The 23654-nt window shown below is 30.0% G+C and overlaps 1 protein-coding gene across 2 annotated transcripts; it reads right to left on the bottom strand.

Moving 5' to 3' along the window:
- Positions 1-253: 253 nt before the first annotated feature.
- LOC114376740 (U4/U6.U5 tri-snRNP-associated protein 2-like) lies at positions 254-7603 on the bottom strand. 2 transcript variants are annotated; one of them, XM_028334988.1, is made up of 10 exons: positions 7422-7603; positions 4781-5162; positions 4454-4698; positions 3333-3417; positions 3057-3242; positions 2801-2968; positions 2497-2700; positions 1346-1517; positions 1082-1253; positions 254-982 (listed from the first exon to the last, which is right to left on the bottom strand). In XM_028334988.1, the coding sequence occupies exons 2-10, from the start codon at positions 5144-5146 to the stop codon at positions 889-891; spliced, it is 1692 nt and encodes a 563-aa protein (XP_028190789.1). In that variant the 5' UTR covers positions 5147-5162; positions 7422-7603; the 3' UTR covers positions 254-888. The 2 variants fall into 2 exon arrangements, with proteins under 2 accessions (XP_028190789.1, XP_028190790.1); XM_028334989.1 differs by having other exon boundaries at positions 546-982; positions 4781-5154.
- Positions 7604-23654: the final 16051 nt, after the last annotated feature.

Genomic DNA, 23654 nt, shown 5'->3' with positions numbered 1-23654 from the left:
GGCTTATGGTACCATATCATTGATGTCATGTTTGGAAATTGAACTGACAACCACAGTTAAAAACCATATTTGAATGTCAATCCAAAAAACGGAACCTTTTGTAGCAATAACAATCTGAAATTCTTTTATAAAGGATATTTACTCCTTTTGTAACATCAAATTATAAATTGACTTAAATAATTATCACCTTAAAAATCATACCTGTCATAGTTTTAATTGATTACTACTATATATTTTTTTTACACTGACATTGTATAGAAATTTAACTCTTAATATACGGGCATGAAAAATTATGATCCTGAACGAATATCCGGCTTATAACAGCCTATGCATACGCAGCTAATAACCCACTAGCATAATAACATCAATCTTCGTAGATTTACACTAGCGTGCCAACAAAAATTATATATTTTACCCAATCATATGGTTAATAGAAATGCCATACGCATCTTGAAGGTTCATCGACTAGACAATACCATCAGCATCTTCTGAACTGCCTCCTGAAGGGGAATGAAAAATGTTCAACGCAACCAAAATCTGGAATAAGCTTAAAGGATATATCACATTCCATGTGTTACTAATAAACTTAGTATCAGCTAAGTACAAGAAAATTCCAACTGGGTCCCTCGGTGCCATGCAGTATATCTGTGTATTCTGGGGTTAAACCAGTCAAAGTTGAACACTATAGAGGTTATTCATCTTACGTTATTGACAGCTTCAACAATCAGAAACACGGATTAATTTTTTGTTTTAACCCCAAGCATCCTATCTCAATTGCAGCCTGTTAATCAATTTGATATCCGCATCTGAAATCTCTCATATTCTCAACCCTTCTGCGCACAATGTGCTTCAGGTATGGTGCACACAGAAGGTATCGAACTCCGCCTTTTACTGCTGCTGTTCATAAATCTGCATATAAGTTTCTGAAAGTGCAACCAAATGAGGAAGTGTTTCAGAGACGTGCAAATCCTGCATCTCGTACCTAAAAAAACAAGGTATTAGCCCTCATCATTGTTAAACATCCATACATCCATTCAGATTGATGCATTTTTTTTTTATCTTACAAAGAATTAGAACTTACCATAGTTCTTCTGATTTGCGTTGCACAAATACCCTATAGAATCCTTCACCAGGTTTGCCATCATGAACAACATTAGCAATCAAATCATATTTAGTTCGCAATTTCTCATTTTCTTTTGGTGTTGGCAAGGGAATGTAATCCTTCAACTCCAGGTTCTTCACAGGAAAGTTGACTGAAGCAAATAAAGAATGGTTTAGGGTGAAGTTAGAAGTATGCAGATGTCAGCTTGAATAAATTACAGAAGATTGCAACAGAAATTCTTACCTAACGTAGGATTCTTTTCAACAAAAAAATTATTTTTAGTAAACCGGCGCATATGAAGAATCATATACTTGGGCAATCTGGTAACACGATACTGCATCCTTGCTATATGAGGACGGACCACCTCCGTGACAGTTTCACCATCAAACTTCTTTAGTATGTTAAAAAGTGGAACCTGGATAGAAAATCAAGCTTTATCAGCAGGCAAGTAGAAAAGGAAAGACAACTTCAAAATAAAAGGCTAAACTAACATCAGGCCGTGAAAAATGAAAAACAAAACTCAAGTTCATAAGTGGAAGGAAATGCAAACTGAACAGAATATCATTGCTTTAAGAGGAATTATACATTTTTACTTGCAAGCTTTTACATCAGGGCATTCAAATAAAAGATAATTGAGACTAAACTAAAATGTCAAGGGGGTATGGTATAATAACTACAAGTGTGCATTTTAAATTCATAAATCTTGACCAATTAGAATGTAAACTCCACAGAAGAGATAGCACTGGTATGGAGGGGGGGTGTTCAAGTTTTCAACTATAAAGGTATTACTTTAAGTCATGGACCAAAAAAAGTCTTTGCTCAAGGTCAAATGTTCTCTTTTAACTACGAATTTTCTTCTATCCAATTATTGTGTGAAATTAGACAATTTTTTTCCAAGACAAATACAAATAGTGAGTAATGCAGAAAACATGGGAAAATAATCATTGTAATGCTTTAGAATTTAGATTGTCATTCATGTCTTCTAAAAATATGCACTGTATGAAACAAAATATATTAGCATATAGGCAAGATAGTAAATAGCAGCCATGCAGTCCATGTAGCATGCTAAACAATCAGATTCAATAGACATGCTGAGAAAACAAGATAAATTCACAACAAAGGATGTATGACATAAGCATAATCAGTCAAATCAATCTCACAAGCTATTTTCTTTGCTTTTAAATAGTGGTTTATTAGTGACAATAGGTTACCAGTAGTGGTGTCAAAACATCCTTCCAAACAATCATATCCACAATTTTCTTATTTTTACAAGTCTCTTGGATATAACAATAACAGCCAAAAATAACAAGATTCAAACTTCAAAGTAAATTATCTAATCATCAACTACAATATCGCATATGCTACAAGCACAGTAGCATTGAGTAGAGTAGTACCTGTGGTATTATATTTTTTTCCATCACATCCTTGAAAAGAGGAGGTGGTGGCAAGTCCAACCCTAACATTAGAAATGGCATTTTTGAAGTTTCTTTGACAAATGCATATCGCTCATTCACCCCATCTGAAAGTTTCTCAGCATTGTTTTCTTTCTTATCAGAGATCACTTTGTTAGGAATCTCTTTCACAACCTCAAGTTCACCCTGTAAGCACAATAAAAACAACAAACACAACTTAAGTGGATAGTTCCAGCCAGCAACATGTTGACCAAAAGAAAAGAAAATTACAGCAGATAAAAAGAACCTGAAAACACTCATATATTATGCTTGTATTCTTCTTTGAAGTCTTAAGATCTGCATGTAGCGTATTAAGTAGCCATGACATGAACTCTACTGGATCAGATTGTGCACCTATCCGAAACCTTTTTTTACTGGCTTTCATCACTGCTTGTAGAAACTCGTGTGGGCTGACCTGTTGACATGCATATTGAAAGACAAGTCACCATCAAATTATAATAATTTATAATAATATTATATACAATGAATTATCAGAAACAAACCTGTCCTTTAAAGTTCCGTGTATGCCAGATTTTCCTAGTGAGTTCACCAAATCGATGAACAAGTGGAGATTTGCAGTGTTGATAATTTTCAGGGATAAGAAAAAAATTCCTCAAGGGGGTAACTCTCATTAAGGATTGAATTGTTACATTCACAAAATCAGTCTCCTTGATATTATTAAGTCCCACCTGAAAATCACAATACAATTGTAGGCCCCTAATAGCCTTTCCAAAATATCAAAAATCGAAATTTCATTTCTATAAGCATGAAAAATATACCATTCCAGGAAGGTAACTAGAACCATCAAGAGCCCTAGACCACTGCTTATTTTTGTCAAGTTGTTCAACTTCTTTTGCAGCGAATCTGCAGATAGAGAACCACATGAATGAACTTAGATCATGTATATTAGTAGTTTAACAGTTAAAGAATTCAAGGTAACAACAGCATAAAGAGAACAGAGAATCATAAATGATAAAGACGATGATGACAAATTAATTAATGGGACAGATTTAAATATTTCAATGTGATTCTTAATTAAAGAGAAATTGAAGCTTTATCTTTTATGGTGACTTCAAGTGACTGGTGAACATCAACTAACAAGCATGTTGCAAGCAGTTTGGCAAATCCACGGGAAGAAAATAGAAGATAAATTATTACAACAGGCATCTTACAAAGATGCTTACTAGGTAACTGAATTTATTGAGAAATAATTATGACATAATGCAAAGCCCAAACCCATCACCTATAAACAAAGAGTCCTTGTTTAATTAGTTTATAATGAGGAGAAAGATATCAACATTAGTGAGATAATAAACAATCATAAAAATAATTATTCCTCATGCCACCGCGAAAACACCTTTTTAGGGTACACAGAAGGAGATTCCCAGGTTGGCCTGAACAGCAGGGCTGCTGTGGTAAACCCCTACCTACCAGTAAGAGGCATTGTCCGGGAATTGTTCTAGTTTAGGACTCACCAATGACCTTACCATAGAATGGATGGGGATATGTTCAACACCAGTGAGGATCGAATCTCATACATCATACCTATCCACAGAGAGTCCAAGCCAAGGCTCAAGCCTTAGAAACTCAAACTTTGTGTAGGCAGATAGATGACCGGTTCAACCACAACCCTCAGTGGAAACACTTACTTGATTTTGGAAGGTCCATAGCATGAAATTTGAGCTTCCAGAATGGATAAGAATCATTTTTCTAAGGGGATACAAATGGAAAAAACTCTCAAACCATCCAACAACAGGTGGCATACATTGGACAAAAAATGCTAATATCAACGTTGTTACCAGCCAATGGCTGATGACCATAGAAACAGAAATATGTTGCTAAAAAATTGTCTGCAGCAAGCACAGCCAAATTAAAAAAAGTTAAAAAACAATAGACCAACCTTGGATTTAAGACATTTCGAATGTCATCTAATGAAGGATCATTAATTTCATAACCATCAGGAAGACAGTAGACTTTTTCAGTGCGGAGATTGATATAGACGTGATGTCCTGCTTCCAGACTATGTGTATATGCATGAGACTTCTTTCCTCTCCCTTGGTAATACTTCCCACAAACCAAACATGCATACACATTTAAATTCGAGAGGGAGACAGAACAGAATTTTTCAAAGTCAAAATCCAAAACCTGCACACAACATCATCAAAATTAAATATGCATAAAAAAGCAGCAAAATTATTCTCAACAATGTATAAGATAAGTCAAATACCTGTCTATTAACAGTATCGAGATAAGGACAGTCCTTCCGAACCTCAACCTGGCGATTTCTTCCACTAAATTGTTCATGTGAATCATCTTCTTCATCACTATCATCAGCCTCTCCATATTTCTTATGCCCATTATGCTGGGACCCATCATTCCTCCTCTCATTTATAGAACCCCTTTCCCTTCTAACATAATCTTCCTCCTCATCAATGTCAGCATAATTATTGGCCAACCCAGAAAGAGGATTTGCAATGGACACAGGAGGAGGAGAGGGGGAAGAATCCTCATCCAGCCTCTGCCTTTTCGACTCATTATCAACCCCTTCATCCTCTACTCTATCACTCGCTTCCCTTTCCCTTTTCGATGCCATGTTCTCTCCTAAAGAACTTTTAAATCAATAGCAGAAAAAAAAAATTAAGATAAAGAATAAATTAAGACATTAAACTTCAAATTCAAATTACCTACAAATTTAAACACTAACAGAAAGAAAGAAAAATGTCAGACAGGTGGACAGAAAGACAAGAAAAAGGCAAGTTTTCCTTTATCTAAAAAAAGGGCCTAAATGAGACAGTGAAAGAAGCTAAAAATGCTGTGGCAACAAGCACATGAATAGTATTCTAAAAAATGCAGATAATTGAGATTATGAAGTGTATGATATCTGGTCGTTAACACTAACTACGATTAGGGTTGTGGGCATATTTAAAACATGAAAAATTTAAATAAATCATTTATGCAATAAGAATATTGATAAAAAAAATACTAATTGACTATTTTTCAGTGTATTATTATTATTGGATAAATGTATGTGAGACCTACTAAATTATGTGTCTCACTTCTATTAGTAAAATTTATGAAATTTTTTTTTGTAAAATATATGATATTTGCATTTTTTTATAACTAATTTTAAGAACTTGTAGCTCATTTGGTGTAAGCTATGGTTCTAGGTTGATTGAATTGAAACAATGATGATAGATGGAAAATTGTCTAGGTTAACCATATCCTCCTTTTATGCCACATATCCCCTTGTGTTAAGTGTACTATATAACCCCAACTGTATATGATAGAAATATGGTATCTTAAAGGAAAGAATAAGGTATATCTCCTCTCCCTTGAATACAATGCCTAACTTGTAGAACTTCAAGGGTCTGTACCTCACTACCACCCAACACCCAAAGACCACAATTCTCTAAAAAATGACAAGATTCTCTCTCTCCACCTCCCCTCTTACTTATAGGCAACATGCCTCAGTTATTTCTTTAACCAACTAACCTAACTAACTAACTAATTAATTAATGGGTATCTAACAGTATATGTTTAGCCAACAAGGAAAATTCTAAAACTGATGCAATTTGATCGTGTGATGAGTAAATTGTTTCTAACCTTGTGCCAATTTCAAATAAAACACAAAAATAGTACGACTGTTTAGAATAAAGTACTACTGGACCAGGATCCTCTATAGTTACGAAACAACTGCACTTCTTATAGCTCAGCAAATCCCAACCATTCCTACAGGTCAAAATATAGATCCAGTCCTATTCCTCCCCATTATTTAATTAAGATGTAAAGCAAAAACACTTGTAATCAAGAAAGATACTTAAAGTTAAACATAAATAAAGGAACTATAAGAACTCCAAAAAGTCCAAACAATGATGACTACATTAAATCTTGCATAAGATTTTTAAGAGAACATATAGATATTAGATTACAACACTCAACACATTAGTCTTGGTCCACACTCATTCTCCGACATATTTCTCCTTTTTAAGCCAATTTAAACAACTACTCTGATTTACTACTTTACTCTGAATTTACAGCTTGAATGCTTCACACCAGAGAAAAGTAATTATATTTTTTTTCCTATTAATTTTCCTAGGTGGTTGTTTTCTTCACCTAGTGCCAGTTATCACACTGTTTGATGATACAAAAATAGTTAAGTCAAGCAGCATATTGAAAACAAGATAGCTTACGGGGAGACTAAATATCTGTATTAATCTCAAATGCAATAAACATGGAGTTTGTGTTCAAGCAATGCTTCTTTTCTTCATTAGAGTCAAAGATAGCGAAATCTTGAGTTTTTTTATTGGACTGCATTGGGTTGGGATTGGTTTATATATATCTATATCCTTTACCAAAGAATCTGAAATACACTGAGGAATACATTAATCCTATGTGCTCCTTGTTTAAGGACGTGGAAATTTACTCTGTATGGAACCTAATTACACATACAACGAGTACATATGCATATTAATGCTCAAAACTGAAAAGTCACTCTTTTCAGCACATAAGTATATACGGGACATAAAATTGTCTATGTTCAGAATCTTCACTTTTTATGGTTTTGAACAATCCTTGAAATTGCCTAAGTGTGACATGACACAATAAGGAGAAAGAAAAGTCTGGATTCAACAACCATATCACTTTAATATGCCATTCATGCATTCCATCGAGCATTTGATAGACAAAAATAAATAAAAATAAAAAAAAAACTTAGGTATTTCGAAATAAATCATGTTCACAGGCTCTACGAATCTATCCAACAGCAACTAAGCAGTGACTCAATAATTCGCACTATAGCTCGAAACAGAAACAGAAACAGCACAATGACAGAATGCAACGAAACAAATAGTGGTAGTAAAAATCCTTACAAGAAATTAAGGGGAAAATTTTTGCCACGCGTCACAGAGAAGGGGAAATTCGAGAATGCGGTGAATTGAAGCAAAAGGCGATAGGGTTTGAGACCAATTGGTTGTACTCGTCGGAGAAGTTCCAACTCAAGTTCGTTTACGTTTGCGAGCTTAGCCGGCGACGGATGTGTGAAAGTGTTTTTGCCCTTGTGATGCTGTGGAAGGCGATAGAAATAACAAGTTATTTGCGATAATGGGCCTGTGGGCCAATTATGACCATTTTTTTCTACATCTCTTTGGGGAATTACTATTCCCAATTCCAATTTTCCAATTTACACTCCTCATGCTTTAAAGAATTATTCCAAAAATGCCTTTTAACTAAAATATGTTTTGATTGTATTGAATGAATTGGGATGACAATGGGTAGGGTAACGAAAATATTCTTTACATCTATTGATGTCAACCTTAAGGAGAAGATTTTCAATATGAGTGAGAAGTGCATATTAAATGTGTGTTATACCCATGGTATAATAATTAATAAAAAAATTACTATGCAAAATATTGTATCACGCAAGACAACAACTGTCAACATTAAAATATTTAATAGGATATTATTTTTTGTAAATAAATGAGATTATTGACTGTTTTCTAATAAATAAAAAATTGTTTGTTATAATTAGAGATTCGTTGACAATTTTAATTAATTTGATTTATATTCTCTTTAACTTCTAATTAATCAAAATTATAATAAGAAACTTTTTAATAATATCACCTTTTGGCAAGAAATGCTATCAATGTGTTACATCTCTTGGCAATTACATTTACAAGAGGAAATGAAGGAGCATATCATAAAGATTGACTTAAAAACCCTCAAAAGCCTTTCCCTGTCATAGCATCACTTACTGAAGAGCATATGTTGCCCAGGTACTCTATGATCTCTGCACTTTCAAACATTTATATCTTAGTGTTTGAATCTTCCAAAAAAAAAGCCAAAAAGGTGCCAGTAAATCATAACCATAAACTCATCACCATGCATAAACCAAATATCATGAAACAACTATTTTTTTGCATAAACGTGACAAACTCACTACTTGAAAGATCAAGTACCTAGAAAGTTCCAATTTTCTAATATATTATATGTTTCTTTGGGCTACCCTAGCACAACTAAAATGAAATATTAAAGTAACATTAAAACACAAAATTATACATAATACATATATCCATGAATGTCCTTGAAAATTGGACTATGCATTATAAATCACCAATGAAGATTAAACCAAGGAGTTGATACCAACTTTGAAGTGATATATAAAGGGAGAGAAAACTATTTTTGGGGATATACAATTATACATAAAGAGAAAACTTTTTAAGAAAAAGCAAGAGACTAAATGGATTGGAGAAAAGGCCAATGAGATGGATACTACAGGTTAAAAGCTTTGGTACATGGGGAGAGTTAGAGGAAACAACAAAGTAGGTATGATGGAGACAAAATATTAGCATTAAAATTAATGGTGACACAAGAGACATTAGTATCATCACTACTTATGCCCCACAAGTAGGAATAGAGAGACATGTGAAGAAAAAGTATCATCAGTACTTATGCCCCACAAGTATCCCTATTGAAGTTTGGAAGTATATAGGAGAACAAGGTTTCATGTCGCTCACTAAGCTTTTCAATGGGATTTTGAGATCTAAGAAGATGCCAAATGAGTGGAGGAAGAGTACATTAGTCCTAATTTTCAAGAACAACGAAGATATTCAAAATTGTGTTGATTATAGAGTTATAAAACTTATGAGTCATACTATGAAGCTATGGGAAAAAGTGATTGGGCATAGATTAAGAATAGAAACAAGGATTGTAGAGAATCAATTTGATTTTATGCAAGGGATGTCTACAACATAAGCCATTTATCTTATAAGGAAGTGTATGGAAAACCACAAAAGTAAGGAAAGAGACTTGTGTATGGTTTTTGTTGATTTTGGAAAGGTTTATAGTCATGTCCTAAGAGATGTTTTGTGGAAGACTTTGGAGAAAAAATGTGTGCATGGCTTTGTAAAGACAAATGTCATAATAAGGGAGGTTGAATTGTGATTTTTTAGGAATTTTAAAGCTTTTTTCTAAAACAACATTATTGTCTAATGATAAAAATGTAAAAGAATAGAGATTAGATTTTCGCAAAATGGCCTAGACAATAGCTTCATATTTTTTAAAGCAAATAGAGTTTTTCAAAAATAGAAATCAAATTTGAACCTTGAGTCACTTTAAAGCACAAAAGAGAAAATAAGCAAGATAAGACACATGAAGTTATTCTAGTTTGTCTCAACCACCAAGACTACATCTAATTCTTGGAAAATCACCAAGTTCCAGTAACATCAACAAGTTACAAGTATTAATCACTGTTATTTATGATTCTACAACTTAAGCTCTACACTAAGCTTATTACAACCAGTATTCTATGTCTTACCAAGCCACAATTGGTTCTAATACAAATCATAAAATTTGTTTGTTTGATTGGACAATAAGTAACTCTCAATTGTCTTACAGACGAATATAGAGTATCGACATATAGTCTTTTCTCTCAAGACATTCAAGGTGTTTTGAGAGTTATTCTAAACTTTGCAAGAATTTACAGAGAGCTTTTTATAGAAAGAATTTGAATATGAGTGCTTTAGTTTATTTTTTTCCCTCTAAAGTTGTTGGTATTTATAGGTCTTCTTCAACAAATGTTTGTTGTCTCCAAACATATAATTTTTTTCTCTTTAGCTTGCATTTAAAGAATGTGGCCATTTGAGCATTTAATGCATATACTTCATGCTGAAAAACCACTCTTCTTAGCTATTGTGTAGAACATTTCAGCAGAAAACTACTTCTGTTTGCATCAGAGTAAGTCTATGCAACAGAGCGCTTCTTTTGATGGTGTTTAGCGAATTTTAGAATTTGGACTTCATTTATTCTTCATAGGATTCTACATATCCTAAGAGAATGTCTCGACAAAGCAAATTCCAGACACAAAGTATTAAATGTCATCCTTTAATGTTATATTAGATCATGACTTTAACTTGTTATCGTCTGAAATGTCAAACACAAACTCATGAAGCATGTTCTGATAACACCTAAGAAGCAACTTTTAACATTTGTATTTATTTGTATCTAATTAAAATTATTAAGTGTCCTGATTCGTCTTAAGACACAAATGTCTTGACTTAACTTGCTTATATCCAACCTATATAAGACATGTATAAAGGGGTAACTACCAAGAACTCCAAGAGGTGAAACTAAGAACTTTCCTATTGAGTTAGGATTACATCAAGGCTTAGGTTTGTTTAACCTAGTCTTGGATGTGCTTATCAAGGACATACAAAAAGTATCCCTAATTGAATGCTTTTTGCGGATGATATAGTCTTGATTAAGGAATCAATGGGAGTAGTTAAGAGTAAACTTGAACTCTAGAGGCAAACTTTGGAAACAAAAGGTTTTCGCTTAAGTAGGAGTAAGATAATGCATATGCATTGCAATTTTAGAAAGAGACAGGGGATTTTGTCTCGAAAGTAAAATTAGGAGAAGATGTAATACCACATATTTCTAAGTTTAAATACTTGGGAGCAATCATGCAAGATGATGGTGAAACTAATAAGGATGTCATATCGGATACAAACGAGATGACTTAAATGGAGAAAAACATTGAGGGTTATTTGTGATCGCAAAGTGCCTACCAAACTCAAAGGAAAATTTCATTGCACAACTATTCGTCCATCTATACTATATAGTAGTTAATATTGGGCTTTTAAAGGAACAATAAGAGAGAAAAGTGGGAGTAACAAAATGACATTATACGAGAGAAGATTGGTGTAAAACCATTGAGAAAAAAATGATAAAAAATCGATTAAGGTGGTTTGGACATGTATGAAGAAAGTCATAGAAGTGCCAATTAAAATAATAGATTACATGATTTTTAACCATGTGAAAAGGAGAAGAGAGAGATTAAAAAGAATGTTACACAATATTATCAACGGAGATATTAGACTAAATAATATTCCTGAAACTTTGTTTTTTAATTGTGTCAAATAAAGTCATATAATTCATATAATCGACCTCACTTATTAGGATAAGACTTTATTGTTTACACTTCACACAAGAGTGTATCCAGCCAACTAGATGCATTGTACTCCCCTCCAAAAGTTCCCCTAACAGCCACCCATTAGTGTTTACACCAAGTCAGGAAATGAAATCTCGAAAAGGAAAGGAATTCTTATGAAAAATAAGTCTAGTTGAATCTTAAGAAATTCATGCCTTTCGGCAAAATGGATAGCTGCACACAATCCAAAATGAATTTATAGAGGAACACCAAATTACCTTGGCAAGTCATAAATGAAATATCCAAAACATATAATTTTGTACTTCCCTAGCATCTCCCTCAGGATTTCTTAGGTAAAGAGAGTGTTTCATGTGGTTTGTTTTTTAATGGAGTAAATTTATGTGATAAAAAGAATTTTTTTAAATAGAATTTGTATCTATTACAAGAAATTGTTTCTTATTAATAAAAATAATATTTATCTAACTATTTTTTTTTCAATGTTATTGTGTTTAATTATTTAATAATTTACAAAATATAAAAATGTGAGTTTTTTGAAATTTTTTAATATTAAAGTAAAATTGTATATAAATTTCTTATAAATTACTTAGATCCACAAAAAATATTATAAAAACTACAAAAATAACTTCAAAAACTAATTTAAAAAATTATCATTGGAGATACGATTCTCTTTCATAATTTTGTAAGACACTTCGGGTGTAAGATACAGTGTAGTTCCAGAGTTTAACTCTTTTGTAATAATTGGTTTATGTTATGAGTAGTTCTCACTTGATATTTTATGTTTTAAAATTGTGTTTCCCGCCTCTAAGCGTAATTACGTTAATACCTCAATGTTGCACATGACCATTGCTACTACTTACCGAATACAATCAAATAATTGCATACGTTTAGTTATATTTTAATTCAAATAACTTATTATTAGCCTAATAGAAATTTAATTAATTAATTAATTATTTATTTATTGAATCATTATAATAACTATAAAGTTATAGAATAAAATAATTAATATACTAATTAAATCAATTATCATTTAAAAAAGTAATTTTCAATTCTTATTGAGTTATGTAATATGCACAAATATTTTTTAAAAACATTTCAAATTCAAAATGTAACAATTACTCTGAAGTAATTTTGAAATGGCGATTTTTGTCTTCATTTTCCTTTTTAATGAAATTTCAAGTTTTAACAATGATGTATTCAATGCTCTCTTTTCTTTCACAATCCACACTCATTCGACGCATTAAGGTTTTTTTTTTTTTCTTTTAACATTCTTCATTATACGTTTTTTTCCCCTCAAATAAAGAGAAACATTGTAAAAAAATCGAAAGTTGGAACATGAATTATTCCCTTTAAGTAAGTAAAGACTCTACCTTTCTTTTATGATGAAGAACATTGTTTATACACCATTTTTTCCCCTGAATATTTGTACATTTTTTTTCTAGTTATACTTTGAATATCCAAAGCAAGTTATTTGAGGAGGAAGGTTAGTATTTTATGTTTTTTACTCCTGTTTATGATCTATATTTTTATGATTTATAATTTATAATTTCTCCTATTTTGCAAATATCGTTTCACCTAATAATAAGTTTAGGAATGTCAGTAGTTGTTTATTAGAAAACAACAATATTTTTTTAGCAAAATTATATAAGTTTTTCCTTTTGACTTTTTATTAATTTATTATTCATTTTATGCATATATCATATGTTATTTTATTGTAGCTGAAGAAATTATTTTTAATAACCTATTATTGCACATTTCAAGTAAATTACGATGTTTGATAAGATATTTGAGGAGCTTATAAGTTTTGTAAATAACTTATAAGCTATTATGATTAAAATTAAGTTTATTTGGTATACTAACTTATTTTAGTATTGTATTTTTCACAAGCTACCTTTAAAATTACTATTTTTTTTTTCAATTTTATCCTTACTATTTTATTTGAAATTATGTTTTATCCTTTTATTTAATTTAAATATCCTTTTACCTTTTTTCATTGTTTGAAAATTTTTCCTTATCTAATCTTCCATTCTTACATGCACATGATAGTTAATTCGTCAACTGTTATCGTCACATCTTTCCTTGATGTTAGAAATTATTTGAATCATCAACTTTACAATTATTTGTTGACTTTTTTAATTATATAACCTAATTTAAATGAAATTAATTTCAAATATATATAATTAGTTTTAGATAGAAGATTTGATTTGTATCATATTTCATAATTATATAGGTAAGAGAAGTATACATTCAGGTTATTCTTGTATAAATAGAAAAATAAATGTTTATGAAAAATATAAAGAAAAAATACTTTATTTTTTTGTTTTAAAATTATTATTAATAAAATATTTAAATGTAAAAAAATAATTTTAAACGATATAATTCTAATAAAAATTATTATCATTTTCTTATAATACAAAATTTAAAAATTATTATCCAACTTTTTAACAATAGAAGTTATTTTGTTCTAAGGCAACAAACTTATTTCATTTTGTTAACTATTTGTTGAACAATGCAAGCAAATGGGGAACAAAATTAGTTTGTCTCCTAATAAAACTAACCTTATAGTTTGGACAAGACATTAAGACCCTTTTACATTGATTTAAAATCATCCCAAACTTGAATCATCCGCTATGGTGCGCTGAAGACTATCAAGTGAGTCTTTTGCAATCAGACTCCACTTCCACATATTGGGAGTCCATATTCTTCAATCCGTCAGAGTTTGTAGTATGACTTGTGCTTCTCCCTCATGAACCTTAGGCATTCCACGTCTAACATTTGTTGCAGCTCTCACAAACCAACCTTTATCATCCTGAATACATATTCCCTTCCCCCATCATTCCTACTCCTTGAAAAAAAGCAACATTAATGTTGCATATATTTCACAAAACATGGGCCTGGTGGTCCCCATACTTGAGCTCACTATGAGAGATTGTCCTATATTTCTCCCTTTCTTGTTGACACTGCAATTCTCACAGACCTTCTTTTTCCTAAACATGAACTTGAGTAGCAGTCTGGTTCTTCTCCTATAACTTGGCATTCCTGCTATTCCAGATGCTCTAGAGTATCATAATAAAATGACTCACTAATTTCAGGCACATCTCATGACCCACTTTACCCAACGAGGATCAAAACCCATATATTTTCGTCAGGATAGCTTTAAGATCACCACAATTGACCTCATCATAAGCTTTGCTTATGTCTATTTTTAGTGCCACTTCCCCTCTCTTTCCTTTCTTTCTACACCGTAAATAGTGTATAACCTCACTCGCGACAATGATGTTATTTGAGATAGATCTGTTTGCGATAAATGTTGCTTGCTCTTCCGCCACACATCCTAGGAGCAAAAATTTTAGTCTATTAGCCATAGCCTTTGAAAGGATTTTATACACCACATTACACAATGAAATCGGTCTTAAATCCTTCATCGAACTCGGGTTATTGCATTTAGGTATCAAGACCATATTCGTGTCATTTACACCCTGAGGGATCTTGCCACTATCTAAGCACCCACAATATCCTTCTTACATATGTCCCAAAATCTGCGATAGAATCCAAGGTTCATACCGTCTGGCCCAAGAGCTTTATCAACATCTATATGAAAAAGCACATCACGAAAATCCTCCTCAGAGAATTGGGTTAAGAGAAATTCATTACCTTGAGCACTAATTATGTGCTTAACTACCTCAATGATTGGATCATAGTTTTCTTGACAAGCACTGAAAATATCCTCAAAGTACTTCTTAGTAATACTGCACATCTCACCTTGATCTGTGACCTCTGCACCATCCTCTTTCGCCAGTTTGGGAATAAAGTTCTTATTTCTTCTAGCAAACGCAACAACATGGAAAAGGCAAGTGTTCATATCTCCATCCCTAAGCCAAAAGGTCTTAGCTCTTTGTCTCCCGAAACTTTTTTCCTTCACCAACAAGGAGGTCTAAGTTATTATAAATAAATTAAAATGTAAAAAATATGAAATGCCTTTTTATATTAATTAATCATATTAAATACTTTTAATTAAATTAGAGAGTAAATAGTCATTTTTGTTCATGTAATTCACTCACAAATTTATTTCTGAAAGATGGAAATATAAAATTTAGTTTCCGAAAGTATAAAAAGTGTGATAAATATATCCAACCGTTGACTTTCATTCATCACTCTTAATAAAATAACCTACGTAACATAACGGGATGAATTTTTCATTGAAATGATTGTCAACATGATCATCTCTAATTGTCAATATAAAAACATCTTTGTCATGTAATATTTCTTAATTTTTCATCTTTTCTCTCCTTTCTTCCTCAAACTGTTATTGTTTTCCTTCTCACACCCACAAAACTCATAACTCACCAACACATGATCAAAAAGAGAAAGAGAAAAAAAAAAACTTCAAAATTTCAATGCAATTTTCTCAAAAAATGCAACCCGTGAAATCCTTTAGTACATCGAACCATTGGAGAAAGAAAGGAGAAAAATTCAAGTTTTCCCTAAAGAGTTTCCTTTGTCATTAGAGCTTGTCACACAAGTTAATTAAGAGCTTGTTATGGACGCATTTGTCAGCAGAGTGAAAAGACAAAAAGTTAAAAAAATATTATATGACGAATATGTTCCTATATTAGCAATTAGATATGACCACGTTGACAATCATTTTAGTGATAAATTCATCCCTCTGTACTAGATAGGTTATTTTATTAATAGTGACGGACGAAAATTAACGGTCAGATATATTTGTCGCAATTTTTACACTTTCGGGAACTAAATTTTATATTTTTATCTTTTAGGAACGCATTTGTCAATAAATTACATATTTAGAGACAAAAGTGACTATTTACCCTAAATTAGATAATTTTTTAGCTTTTCTTATAAGCTTTACTTATAAACTTTTAACTAACTTATCAACTAATTTTATCAAATATAACCTAAGAATTGGACATCGCTTAAATAACTGTATTGGAATAAATAAATCATTTTAAGGAAGATATAATTCAAAATATCACAAAATTATGAGATGAACTTAGAGTTTTGGTCCGGAGCTTTGTGAAATGGAAGTGAAGCAAATAATAATAATAAAATCAAACACATACGAATTTTATAGATACATCTACAATGATAAAACAATTGATATATATATATATATATATATATATATATATATATATATATATATATATTCCTTTTCAGTATCTACAATAGGAAATATGGTCTATATTTTTTTTATCTTTCTCTACTTCATTTGTAGAAGTACTTTTAATAGTTTTTAATTTAAATATTAAATTTTAATTTACATTTGCATTATAAATCTATTATAAATTTATTTAAACATTAGTTGCATTGTGATTAACTTTTAAATAAAATAGATAAATTTATCTACTTTAATACTTGAAAAACATAAAAGCAAAATTTCTTTGATCTGCTTTAGTACTTTAAATAGAGATTATTATATTATATATATTTAATAATTTTAACATCTAATAATAAAAATTATTCATACTGAATGAGCAATAAAATCATATTTGAATAATTAAGATTAAAAAGTTAATTTTATACAGTAAAATTTTTACTATTCAAATTTAGATTGAATGATTAAAGTTTGAACATCTAATTAAAAACAAAATCTTAAAGATTTTGGAAAGTATAAATTTTAAATAGTTTAAGAGTTACTTAATTCCAACATCAAACATTTCTATGATCAACAAGCAATTAAATGCTAATCAAAGACATTGTTTTTTTATTCTATAAAAAAACAATACCTAATTGATTTATAATATTTTCTAATCTTAATAAATATTCATTTCCTCATTAATTTTTAATAGATGGTTAATTAAGTTATTCAAAAATTTATAAAAGTCACTAATATATACTAAAATTCTTTTGATAATATAACTTTTGGGTCAATTAACATACATCAAAAAAGTTATTGCCCAAAGGCATTTGTAATAGAAAATAAATGCAATTATATTATAAAGAACCAATAAATATCAATCAAATAGTATTAAATCAATCAAGTGTTTTAACAAAATACATGCATCAATCAAATAATGATTGTCATTTAGATTGGACAAATTTTCATCTATCACAGGATTTTTCTACAATGTTTATCCCAATATTTAAATGTCATATAAGTGCAACAAATTCTTATGATCTTTTGCTCCCCAATTCATCATTTTTAAGAGAAAAATTCAAGAACACCCCGTGAGGTTTACTCGAATTATACATACATCCCATTTTTTTCTCCTTACTGAGTGCTAACTCCATTTAAAATGTAAGGCACGTGATTTTTAACTGGAAAATGCCCTACTCAATTTTCATCTTCATCAACCTGAAAGATTTTTTATTTTTTTTGTTTGTGAAAAACAAAGAAAATGAATCTCATGATTTAAAAAAAGAGGACCTCCAAAAATCTGGAACCAACATACCAATACATAGCACAATACCCAACAGAAAAAAAAATGTGCCATACGAATCCACAAGACATTCTGATAAAACAATCTAAAGCTTTAAAAAACTAGATGTGGTTTCAAACCTTTGTTGCTAAACAAGCACCATAAAAAAAATGAAGACATTCAGAATCAAAAGACTAGGCCCTAAATAATTGAACAAATTGTTGCCTGAATTTTGTTTTTAACGCATTTATTTTTATGGGGTAGCATCATAACAAACTCCACATTTGATATCATTAAAAACTCTACCTGCCAACCATGTGTTTGAGTATGTGCTTCAAAGAAAATCACTATATTTGTCAACCATTGTATGGAGTATGTGGCAACGAAACCAAGAAAGACAACTTACATTCCTATCGCAAGCCTACATTTTGTGGGAAGATGGAGACTGTTTCATACTTAAGTGAAGACTAATTTTGGATATTTTGAAAGGTTATATTTAGTAAAACTAACTGAAAAAATAGTTGAAAGCTAAAAAATTATTAATCTGTTAAATTATAAGTGTTTGATAAAATTAACTAAAAAATATAAAATAACATAAAAATAATAAAATATAGTTTACTTAAAAAATGTAATAAGAATATTGAATAAATATATTGAGGATAAAAAGAAGAAAATATAAAAAAATAAGAAACTAAAGTTTTAAAAAGTGTTACTTTAAATAACGTTTCAAAAAACACTAGAAGTTATTAAAAAAAATTGATTACTGAATTGTCAAACAAGCTTTTCAATAAATAAATAAAAAGACATAAATTTGTTAAAATACTTTGTCAAACATAAGCAAAGTTGTTGAGGATCCTTTTTGTAATTAAACTTTAAATGTTAAGATTAACTTAATTAATACGGTCACAATAGAGCTGCCAAAGAAATGTCTTTGAATGAAGGGGGTGTATGTGTGATTAGAATAAACTACTGAGGGAGTTACTCTAATTTACTCTTTTTTATCTTTGATTTTAGATTATTCAAATGATTTTAAATTGTGACTTGATTATAATAAATATTTCAAAACATTTACAATACATTATAAAATAAATAAAATGATAATGATTATAATTAATTACTAATATTAATATTAACATTCATAATTTATTTTTGAATATTTAGTATCAATATTTACATTCTAGTATTTTACAAAGATAGTTTATCAAAATAAATATATTCGATATCTTAAAACTATAAAAATATTAAGAACCATACGAATGTAATTATTTTATTTAAAACTGTAAAATACTTTATATTTTATTATTGATCATCTTAAAATTGTAGCTATATGCACATGAATGTAGAATCCACTTTTATTTATCTTACTTCAATAGAAGCATACTAGCATAGGCACGCCATTCAACTTTACTTGGGTGGTCGATTTGGCACAATGAATCCTGCAACAACAATTCCAAATTAAGGTGTCTATGCTAGTATGCTTCTACGTTGTTTACTAGTTTTTTTACCCGTATTATGTATGAGTTGTTATTTTAGTCATTGTTATAGATAAGATAATTTTAATTTTAAAATATAATAAATATAAATATAAATAAATATAATAAGAATATAATTAAATTATTTGTATTTAAATAAAAAATAAAAATATTTAAATAATTTAATAATTTAATTTTTATTAAAAGACTTTCTTTCTATTTCATTGATTCATATCAGAATGTAATTTAAATGATACCAATCTAAATCATTCTTTCCCGTGAGTTAATGTAAATTATCCTATATGATAAATATATAATATTAACATATAAGAGAAAATTAAATTTATTAAGGTATACTTTTTTTTAATAATTTACTTTGGTGATAAGATAGTTAACAGAAAAGAAATCAATAATGATAAAAATAAATAAATAAATTATTTTCTTAAAAATATGTTAGACAATATTTTTTTCACATAGAAGTTTATATAAATAGTACAATTATATCAAACTAGTTATTATAACAATGAATTAAAGAAACTTAATTTCAACATGATAATTTAGATGTTAATGTATAAATTTTCTCATTTAATTTCATAAAAAGTGAACCCAATTCCCTTTTGCCGTGTGCGAGCGATCCAAATGATTCTAGTATAGGAGACTAAAAAATTTAACGTAACAGTAAAAATAAAATGAATAAAAAGAATAAAAAAGAAAAAAGGTAAAAAAAAAAAGAACTACCGATTTTTAGCACAATACAAAAAAATTCAGTTAATCTGATATACATAATATCATATGCTCCCAAATTTCAAAAAAGAAAAATCTATACAGGGGATAATCGTAATGCTTGTAATCAGCTCCCACAAAGTTTAGGAGAAATTTAGAGAAAATAATTGATAAACAGATGGGATTAACACCTTTAATACATCAACAGAAGTTAGTGATATGCGGAAAAAAAAAATAAAAAAAACGGTTTTATTTATTTATTTTTCAAATCATATAGTTTGATTTGGTTTTTTTTTTTCACACACAAAAATCGAACCACCAAATTGAATCGATATTCATTAATAAAAAATGAATTTTTAAAGAAGCATGGTAAAATAGAAATATTTATATTTGTCTTTCAATATTTTTTAAAATCAGAAGTGGTTATTAAATCAATCGATTAAAATGAATTTTTAACGAATCAATCTAACAGAAATATTTTTTTTTCTTTCAATATATTTTAAAATAAAAGTAGTTAAATCAATTAATTAATAGGTAAAAAAAATGTAAAACAAAACATGTGATTATATAAAAAGAATTAAATGCAATGGGAATCATGTTTGGTATATATTCATTGCACATTTGAAAGTCAAGTCCCGTCTATTTTGAGAAAGAGATAAAGAGTGTGAAGGACGAAAAAACCCCACAAGAAGTCGTTTGTCAAATTGTGAATGACACTTTGTCAAAATTTTCCTTCAAATATATTTGTAATTGTAGTGCCACACATGGTGTTGTTGTTGTTTTAGTCATTATTATATGTTAATTGTTTAGCAAGTGTATCAAATGTTTAAGTAGTAAAAATTCGAAAGTTTGAGTGTTGATTTTCATATGAACTTTGTTTTATTCTTTGTATTGGATAATTTCTAATTTATAAGAGGAAAAGATATGATGAGGTATAAGAGATGAATTTAAAATAATAGTAACTAAATAATAGATATTAATAGAAAACAAAAGGAAATAATAGGGAATTCAATGAGATGGACGTATTAGAACCTAGCATGTTTTATTTGTCTAAGATGTATTAATTGAGATTTTTCTCTATCAATTAAGTGAATTTTTCCTACCTACATCTATTGTCTCTGATGTCTCACGATGACAAACCTATCTTACCTATCTATCTTCCAAATATTTTTGCAAAGATTCAATAGATAAAATGCATGAAGTTCTAATTTTAGATACTTGCTTTGATGCATGAGCATAATGCAATCACTCTATGTCTAGCAATGATTTTATTAAGGTATCTCTTTCTTTCTTTTAGTTATTTTAGAAATTATGCTCTGTCGAGCAGCTAATTCCTAAAACTGATGCATGTAAAACCTTCCTTGCATTTCTATTAATGATACACTATGTCGATCACCTAACCCCCAAAGATGATGCAATGATAAATAATACATGAAATTAAAAGCAAGAAAGGATAATAGGAAAGAAAACATCTGTTTACATTGATAGATATGAAGTATACAATATATCTTTTTGCTTTTTAAGTTTGTCAAGCCCTAGCTAACACTACTACAAAATGATCATTCTACATTGGTTATAACGCGATGTCGTAGCCCGCGTCGTTGAAAGACCAACCCCATGTTACATCGGTTGTTTGACTGATGTAGAAACGCTTCATTCAAAGACGGGTCTGGACCTAAGCCCGTCTTAGTTTCATTGGCAATCTACATCAGTTGTGCTGAACACCTGTCGTAGAAGCAAGCCAATCTACATCGATTTTTTGGCTACCTGTTGTAGATTCATGGACAATCTACATCGGTCTCCACATGAACCCGCTGTAGTATCATCATCATTCTACATCGGTTATCCTAATAACCGATGTAGAATTGGAATATATATTTTTTTTTTTGCTTTTTTTCATGAATAAAGGCAATGAAAAAAGTAATCTTAATGTGCACATCATTAAAACAAGTTAGCTTATGATTTAATAGGTAGCATGAATTCATAAACCAACATCTGAATCAACACAAAAAGTATATGAGAATAATATTGTAGTCAATGTCAAGTGCAAACCTAAATACCAGTAGCAATATAAATGAGCGAGTCAATTTGTGAACTATTGAACTCGAGCTTGTTAAGGGCTCCAACAACTTCACCACCCAATTATTTAAATTCTCATTTATAGCCTCCATATGTTCATTATCACTTGATAACAGCCACATTAATTCAACAGAAAAAGTAATGACTACTATATAAAAATAATTGCTTAGTATGAAGCATCTCTAATTAATCTCTTGTTCATAACTTAATCGTATAACATCCACTATTTTAATGAAAATATTATACTATGGACATCACATGCTATTAATTGTATTGTATTTCCTGCTTATTTTGATTCCTTATTATGATTAGTGGCGCTATGGGGTATGCTATCTTTTGTATTTAAGTCTACCAATGAAGAGTAACCAATGACTTAAATCCAAATAATCTGTAGGTTAAAGGATTTCTGGACCCATAATAAAATATTATTTAAAGTGGATGCTAGATTTGGCGGTCCCTATCATATGGAGTGAAGTTAAACTTTTTATTTTATAAAAGTACAACAAATTACTACTTAGCTTATTATTTATGCACATGACCCAGGCATCAAAAGTAGCATTATATCTTAACTAATCTAACTCGAGTTCGGTACATCTATTTATATGGAAGAAAATTTCTTCCAGTATCTATTTTTCAATTGAAAAAAATGAATTTATGATCTTAATTAATTGAGGAAAACTTTTTTTATAATTGAGGGAAACTATTTCTTACTACCTGAATCTATTGATATTGATTTATAGTGTTATTTCAAGCTCATGTTTTTTTTTAACTACACAAGAGTCTGATGTTATGTATTCTATATACAAAGATATTCATGAAATTCACGAAACTTTCTTAATTTAACAAGAAGAACACATAACAACAGCAATCATCGATAACAATCATATAAGTAATAACATATCACATAGAGACACGTGACAAATAATTTCACAAGCAAGACCATTTTTATGTTCTATTCAATCTATTGGTAGTGGTCTGCAAGTTCCATTGCAGCCTTCCAAACAAATAATATCTATTGTTAAACATTTCATTAAAAAAAAAAAAAGAAAGGGTCTTAAAAGGGCTATAAACAACATACCCTAGTATAGGCATAAACTCCAACTTCAGAAGGAATGTTGCTAATTTTTTTCCCAGCTTCAATTGCCTCATCTATACCCTTCTTGCTTAGAAGGACATCAACACACCCTGTGAATAAGTTCTTCTCATTCCATAACGACTCACCATGCCAAATAAGGATTAAAGCTGCCAATAAATATACATGGACACATTTAGCAAACAAGGATGTCCACCAATAAAAGGTGAAGAAAAATTTACATAGAAGTGTGTGTGGCTTCTCTTTGGTCTTCAACACATTTATTATTTCATGGTATCAACATCTAAGATATACAAAGAGATTAGACAGCTTCTCTACACTAACTAATTTTATAGTATAGGACTTCAATTTTTGTGTTTCTGTTTTGGTTTTCTTTATCAGTTCTGAGAGTTCTATCCTGCATCTTTTTTATT

This window comes from Glycine soja, chromosome 11, assembly GCF_004193775.1.
Source record: "Glycine soja cultivar W05 chromosome 11, ASM419377v2, whole genome shotgun sequence".
NCBI classification, from domain to species: domain Eukaryota; kingdom Viridiplantae; phylum Streptophyta; class Magnoliopsida; order Fabales; family Fabaceae; genus Glycine; species Glycine soja.
This window is presented reverse-complemented; position numbering and strand designations above follow the sequence as displayed.

What these genes read in the sequence shown, in the direction of transcription:
- LOC114376740 (XM_028334988.1), bottom strand. Translation starts at nt 5,146, where the DNA reads ATGGCATCGAAAAGGGAAAGGGAAGCGAGTGATAGAGTAGAGGATGAA. An exon ending in CTAGTTACCTTCCTGGAATG is followed by an intron (nt 3,243 to 3,332) that starts GTATATTTTTCA and finishes TGTGATTTTCAG; the next exon opens with GTGGGACTTAATAATATCAA. An exon ending in CGCAAATCAGAAGAACTATG is followed by an intron (nt 983 to 1,081) that starts GTAAGTTCTAAT and finishes TTGTTTTTTTAG; the next exon opens with GTACGAGATGCAGGATTTGC.